The 7,657-nt window shown below is 32.9% G+C and overlaps 1 protein-coding gene across 1 annotated transcript; it reads right to left on the bottom strand.

The window, feature by feature from the left end:
• Positions 1-1,784: 1,784 nt before the first annotated feature.
• Positions 1,785-7,425, bottom strand: LOC105961320 (vacuolar cation/proton exchanger 3). The gene is made up of 13 exons (XM_088811569.1): positions 6,882-7,425; positions 6,655-6,784; positions 5,486-5,749; positions 5,332-5,399; positions 5,203-5,231; positions 4,146-4,342; positions 3,811-4,023; positions 3,595-3,729; positions 3,263-3,379; positions 3,107-3,160; positions 2,571-2,687; positions 2,364-2,460; positions 1,785-2,162 (listed from the first exon to the last, which is right to left on the bottom strand). The coding sequence occupies exons 2-13, from the start codon at positions 6,700-6,702 to the stop codon at positions 2,137-2,139; spliced, it is 1,365 nt and encodes a 454-aa protein (XP_088667695.1). The 5' UTR covers positions 6,703-6,784; positions 6,882-7,425; the 3' UTR covers positions 1,785-2,136.
• Between the last annotated feature and the right edge of the window lie 232 nt (positions 7,426-7,657).

Raw genomic sequence — 7,657 nt, 5'->3', positions numbered from 1 at the left:
GTCTTATCTCTTTTGAAAGTTTACAAGTAGTATTGTTGTTTCGGTATAATACATCATTGATTGGATGCCGTTAATGACAAACTTGCAGGTTATTTTGAATAAGAATTGCGTGACTTCTCTACTACCGTGTTTGCTGTTAAATCAGTAATTTTGCACAATATTTAGATGATGTGGTACATTATATTCCATGAAATAATTGTATCATATGTTTTAAATGATTTCATTAATTTTCATATCGAATTTTGCTCTTCGAGTTTCTTCTTTTTAATATTTATTTAATAATTGCATTTCATATGTCACAACTCTGGATTAAAAGATAAAGTTTATCTTTCTTTGATTTACTTTCATTTTATTTTACTTGAATTAGATTTGTTACACAAAGATAGTCACTTACATAGTATTATTTTTTCTCATTTTTCACTTACATAACATTATTTTTTTTCATTTTGAAACTGACCTATGCCCAACACATGAGTGAAGTACTATCTAGTATTAAATTAAAGTTTCAAAGTGTTATGGACAATTTTGGTATGTACGAAAGAGTTATATTTACTCTTTAGTAGCAAACAAGTGTTGGATGGAATGATATATATTCAAGACAAAAAAGTAATTTTTTTTTTAATTAAGTGGTGTTTTGTCATTTACTTTTTTACAATTTGCCAATTATTATATCATGTAATATATACACAGGTTTTTTCCTCCAAAGTTCCAAACTAATAATGAGAAACTCAAGACTCAAGCAATAAAAATGAACTAATTTTAGTTGTAATTATATAAAATAGAATCTTACAAAAAAGTGAAAAATATAACCTTGTATTCGAAAACATTTATTTCAATTCAACAATGGACTAAATCAAGATATCTTGATATGATATTCACTATAATAATTTTCTTCTATATAGAAAATACAACTTTTATCAACATGTACAAATAACTTTGACAAATAGAAATTATATAAATGTTTCTCACTTCCACAAATTTCTAACACCCACCTCCACCTCCACCGCCACCACCACCACCACCACCGCCGCCACCTCCACCGCCACCACACCCTCCGCCGCCGCCACACCCACCACCACCATTGTGATGACCACCACCACCACCGTGATGACCACCACCGCCGCCATGGCGTTTCCTCCGAGGATTGTCGGAGCCGTCATCAGCGCAAGCAAACACGAGAAAAGACATGATTGAAATGGACAAAACAAACATGCCAACCATTAACATAAACCCTGACCCCTCAAATATAAAACCTCCCTCACTTGCCCCATAATTACCAATATTGCCTAAAACTCTAGTCATCTTATTTATGTTATATTACGGACAGAATATATATATATATATTTTGAGAGGATATGAAAATATGTGCACCAAGGGGTATGTATATATATACACACACACAGTAGACTTGAATGAGTATTATAATTGTTTTGTTTTTGATAACTTCCATTGACCATAAGTTATATGATTATTCATGCCTGGAAATTTCTATGTACATTCTTTTCTAATTTTTTGATAGTTGACCTACTTTTAAGTTAATATATGGAGATAATAATCTTGATAAATAAATAATTATATTAATTACCCGGTTGAAATTTAAGCACTTGGAAGATTATATCGTATGGATTAGAGATAGCTAATTACTATGTAGCACGGACACGGAAACGAAAGAAAGTATTATTTAAACGAGGTTATTAATTTATCGAGTATTAATTCATTCAGATTCTATTTACTTTGTTAATATTTTGTTTTAAAAAAACAAAAAAATAATAAGATAATAAAAATAAGCTCCAAAAGTCCCTTGTAAGAGCTTCAATAACTTGTAAACAAATCCCCTACCACATTGGTATAAACTCTTCTTAGCTTATATAAATATATAGATCAGTTCGATACGCTTCTAACGGTATAACTAATAACAAAATTTTTATAGCATCAGCCCATCTTTCTCAAACCTAAAGGGCGTTATCGAAATTTAAAAAAAAAATTATGATAATAAGCAGAATGCAGACCTATATTGTAATCAAAGCTCCAGAATGGAGAAATCCATCCCCACGAAAATATTCTTCAGGCAGCAACGCTTACTTTTTATATACACCTCGTTTCTGTTGTTGGATCTGAATTAATTAAGCACGTGTTCTACGGATGGTCTTCCAGTTTGTCCTCTGCATGCACACCAAATTTTATAGTGTGTTACAAAACACAATTAATAAACCGATTTTGTCGGTGTTTGAGTTAATTGTATTTAACATACTTCAATATATTTCACCCCATATTGTTAATAAAAATAATACATAAGGACGGCTGATTTTTTCAATTGAATTGAATTAAAAGAAGAGTATATATCGAGAGAGAGAGTGACTCACGGACAGATTCAGGGTCTAAATGTACGAAGAAACTTGCGGCTACTATAAGATAGCATAAAAGAAGCATCAGTCCTTTGAAGTAATTTGATGTTCCCTCCTTCAAGACAAAATATATTTAACTAATCAAGAACCAAACATTTCCGGTAAATAGACAAAGTATTAAAATAAAATTAGTACTTTGTATGAAACAACTCAGAAATCTCTCACCTGCAGCATGAAGGTTACGACGAGGACTGTCATAATAAGAGTAGCTGTCTCAAATAGTTGAAAATTCAAGTCCATTGGGCGTCCCGTTATCCAGCCCACAACCACCGTAAAGGGAATCTGTAGTTACGAAGCAGCAGAACAAGTAATTTTAATATTTAATCGCAACTAAATATATAAACAAGCAAAACAAATTTGCCAAGATTTGATTGGGGAAAGAAAAAAGGGAAAAAAAAGAAATTGTACACACCAAGGGGAAAAAAATTGGAAATGTTAACTGCAAACAGAGATGTAAGATGATTTTAAAATACACAGACACACACACACACACACACACACACACACACACACACATATATATATATATATATATATATATATATATATATATATATATATATATATATATATATATATATATATATATATATATATATATATATATATATATATATATATATATATATACACACACACACACACACATAGTCATCTAATAAAATAGACATGGGATGAATTTATATGTATTCAATACATACCAGAAACATTGCTATTTGTGTTGACGAGCCTATTGCAACTCCGAGCGAAATGTCCTGCTCGTGTATCAGTGAAAATTGATAAATTTAATTTCGCAAAAAAAAAAAAAAAAAAAAAAGAACAAAAAACATGATAATAGAGAAATTGCAAACACTTACAAGCTTGTCTTTCACGGCAAACATAACAGCACCAGCATGCTCCGCTGCATTGCCGACAATCGGGAGCAGAATAACACTTATAAATGCTATCGGAATGTTCATTGCAACAGATGCCCCCTGAAAACATTACCACCTTGTTTCCATAAGAATATATATTATGTTAACCATGGTTCGATTATGGAACTAATGGCAGTAAATTTACATAGACACACTTCCTTTCCCAGTCGAAGCTCAACAGATGTAACAAATTCAAGAAAACGATATACGTATGATAAATAAAAATAAATAAATAAATAATTCCATTGATAATTGATAGAGCAGCAGGTACCTACCTCAATGGCATTAACCAAATATTCAGACAAGATGGATATCAAAGAAGTGAGTACAAGTAACCACATGATTGATTCCCACTTGGACAAGTCTGGCTCTTCATCGTCGTCTGAGCTTCCATCAGCTTGACTCCCTTCCTACATTTATTTATATCCTCAAACACAAATTAAAAACTAATCAGCAAAATATAATCAAAAAGACGTATATATATTATATACCTCATTTATAGGAGCATAGAGATGCTTATGGCTGGTGAGCTGGAAAAAAATGTACGCGACGTATGCTACGAGCATAACGCAACTGCTAAACCTTGAAAGTGCCAGCTCAGACTTGCCAAAATGCAACTCGGTGTGCGTAAAGTGGAGAACCGTCGGAAATAAGAGGCCCATCACTGCCATCAAGAGCAGTCCAGAGTCCATTGCTGCAGATGACTATCAAAAATCATCGGAATTGTGAATATTACTTATTTTTGGGTAACCGTAATTTAAAATGTATTACGATTAGCATAAAATCTCGACATGGTTGTTTTTCGTTTTTTAGATTTTTTACGAACCTTGTTGAACACTTGTTCTCTTTTGAAATGGACGATTCCTCCTCCAAGAAGTGCACATCCAAGCACCAACAACATATTAGAAAGAATTGATCCGAGTAATGATTGCTGAACAACACGTATCATACCGCTTTTCATTGCGCGCATAGATATTATCAACTCTGTCGCGTTACCAAACGTAGCGTTTAAAAGACCCCCAACTGAAGAAAAAAAATTCAAAAGAAAAAGGTCATTTTAAATTACCAAATCATGATCAATGAAAGTGCGTATCGAAATAAGTAGTTTGCTTAGCTTTGAAGAAAATCTCAAAAGTTACTGCCGTGTGTGATGTTTAAAATACGTAATAGTAGGACGAATAAATGTTACAAATACTGGTAATTTACATCAGAAAGGGACAAGCATTGTCAATTCAAATAAACTATGATATCCCAGCGAGAATCGTAGAAAAGAATGCCACAAGAGTCTGTAAGTCTAGGAAATCCTGTGGTTATATGAAAGAAAATAATTAAATTGAACTGTGAATAGAAAACTGTGATGTCTTACTTATGACAAAAAAAATGATATACGACGTTTGAATATGAGAAATTTTAGAGAGTAAAAAAAAAATTGTTTGAATCCTATGTTACATAATGAACAGACTTTATGATTTCGAATATCTGATAAATAATTATGATGATGTACCTTTTTATCTGCTTTGTTCAAAAATTTGAAAACGTTTTTATTTCTTACAGTCAGATAAAAGGACAAACGCATCAGCCAAAAGCATTTTTCAAATAAAACGAAAGAAAAGAAATGCATTAAGCAAGGATTTTTCATAAATACTGGAAGTAACAACCACAGAGATACTGATACATCATGAAATCTGTAACACGAAATTCTTACATCACACCATCCACACAAGGGCATCGCTTTTTAGTCTGGAGATAGTCTTGGCTAAATACTTCAATGCAAATAAATTCATCCGCAGTAACATGTATGCAAAGTTACAACTATAGACAAATAAACAATACAAATTCTTGGGATTTCGTATTCGTAAATAGATAAAGGAAGCAAAGCCAACCTGTAGGTCCTGTAAAGAAAGCGAGCTGCCTACATAATTAAAAAAGAGAGAAACAATCAAAATCACATTAAACTTAAAAAATCCTCGTATGCATGAAAGGCAATAAAAGATGAGATGTAAAAAGCATACTCTGTAGCCCAGCCCAAACGTTCAGCCAATGGAATGATGCCAAGTAAACTTAAAAAGAAGACCCAGCCCTGAAATTATTTCAAAAGATACTTTAGTTCAAATACAATAAAATCGAACATAAAGTGGCTGTGTTCAGAACAGACTCGTAACTCACGTGATGATTTGTGAGCTTATCAACTACCATCGCCAACGGACCACAAGGTAGAAGCAAGTTTAATTTGTTCGAAAACAGAGCAATCTTTACACTGCGAAATATGCTGCTTAGTATACATTTACATCCAAAGTTGTGTAACCCGGCACTAGATATAGGTCTCGGATGAGTCGTCTCTAGAGAAGATATTTTTCGATCGATTGGTTGAGGACTAACAAGGCGCATCTCTTCAATCTCAAGTGTCGTTTTTTCTGCTAATGATCCCATCTGTTGAACAAGTCATTACATTTTATGAAAATAGCAATTATAGAATCTTGAACTATTAAAAAAAAAAAAATAAATAAATAAAAAAATAAAAAACCGAAACATGAAGGCAGAAGTTTCAGCTATAATATATTCAAGAATGTTCATGTCATAACTTGATTATCGGTACTGTTTTCTAATGGAACGATTGGGTTCAATTTCATTTTACGCAAGTATTCAACTACATTAGTTAGAATCTAATTAACCAAAGTTAGTCTTAGTGTACCCGTGAATCAGAAAGGCACTCGGCGGCCCCGTATCAAATTTATGAATAAAACTAAGCATTGCAATTCAAACTCATTCATTCCGATTTGAGACAAATAACTTGAGGAAATGTACACGTAAAACAAAACCGACTGCATAGTTGTACTGCCTGATAAGTTTGCACTATCTATAAGCTAAAATGAGTGACCTACATCCACTAAGAGAGCCCACATGTACAAAATAAAAAGGGTAAATTATGATCACCCCTAAGGTAAGGTCAAATTACGAAAAAAAACCCTCATGTTCGGGTAATTACAACGACCTCTCAACTACGAATCTTCTTACACGTCCACCCTTATGGTGTCAAATTCAACAGAATCTTGAAGATTCCGTGGAATGTTCTTACTCGTTTTGTGCAAAAATGCAGTTTCAAATGCACCACAATTTGATATTTACAAGCGAAAGACACATCATATAATCATCTTGTTTCGAAAATGTGGAGCTCGAATGGGGTAAAATGGGTACAAACTGGAGAATATACCACATAATCTAGAAGATTTTCGTTATTTGATCTTACCTCGGGGGTGGCCGTAATTTATCCAAATAAAAATTAAGATATCTATGGAAACCAATAGAGGAGGGGAAGAAAAAGAAAAAGAAGTTACCTCAAGACGTGAATCGATGGCAATCGTGTGCGAATGGCTACCGCCCATCTATCTATTTCAACTGTTGTAGCAATTCCAGAATAACAAACACAAATCCATTCTCTATCGAGGGCATAATAATCATTAAACCCTTGAACCACAACAAAATCAAAATTGGGGGGAAAAACCAAATTGGGGCAAGGAAAAACAAATGGTGAATGTTGTAAATTCACAGATGAAACACTTACAATTGACGGAAAAGAGTATAATCAACCGGAACGAGAAACACCCAATCAATTGCCGAATGTATGTGAAGAAGAGTGAGAACAAAAGCTGACTTTTTGTTGTGTCCCAGACGCAAATTGAACACACACAAAACTGAAAAAACCGGCGGATATGGAAGAATCAGAATAAAGAGACTGTGTTGGAGAAGTCAACAAGTGGTGCAGGCGATAAGGGCACACAACGTAGACGTAGTGATGTGCATGTTTGAAAATTGGGGTTAGATTCGGGAACACGTTTGGGTGTGTGTGTGTGTGTGTGTGTGTGTGTTTTAAGATTAATAATTGATTGTGTTTATTAGGTTGATATGATATGATATGAGATGTTTGACGTGAAAGTAGAGGAGGGAGACAGTTGGTTTTACACGTAAATGCCATTTTTCTTTTTACACAAAAAGAAAATTTAACATTTTGTTTTTATTTTAATAAAATATATTTTTTTATTTTCTTAAATGACCCATAATCTAGTCCCTTGATATAAAAAAAAAAAAAAAAAAAAAAAAAAATCCTTAAGAAGACCCATATAATATATAAATTAATAATGCATAAAAATAATTCATAAATTACATTTTACATTACATATTTTATAGATCTATGAATGCTCAATACAATATAACTTATGCTTGTTTCTTGTTGAAGTTCACATTGCCATCAATCTCGTCAACTCAACATAAAACTGTTATATACCATTGCTGCTTTAAGAGCTTCCGTTCGTGAAACAAGCTCTATAGTGCATTGAACTA

This window comes from Erythranthe guttata, chromosome 13 (genome assembly GCF_056151865.1).
Source record: "Erythranthe guttata isolate IM_541 chromosome 13, IM_541, whole genome shotgun sequence".
Taxonomy (NCBI): domain Eukaryota; kingdom Viridiplantae; phylum Streptophyta; class Magnoliopsida; order Lamiales; family Phrymaceae; genus Erythranthe; species Erythranthe guttata.
Note: the sequence above shows the minus strand (reverse complement) of the source record. Positions and strands in the feature narration are given on the sequence as shown.

Bases quoted from the DNA above. Each gene is read 5' to 3' on its own strand.
- LOC105961320 (XM_088811569.1), bottom strand. From the start codon at position 6,702: ATGGGCGGTAGCCATTCGCACACGATTGCCATCGATTCACGTCTTGAG. The intron at 5,750-6,654 runs GTAACTTCTTTT...CTTGTTCAACAG, and splicing joins CCATCGATTCACGTCTTGAG to ATGGGATCATTAGCAGAAAA. The intron at 3,161-3,262 runs GTAAGTGTTTGC...ATACACGAGCAG, and splicing joins TTGCCGTGAAAGACAAGCTT to GACATTTCGCTCGGAGTTGC.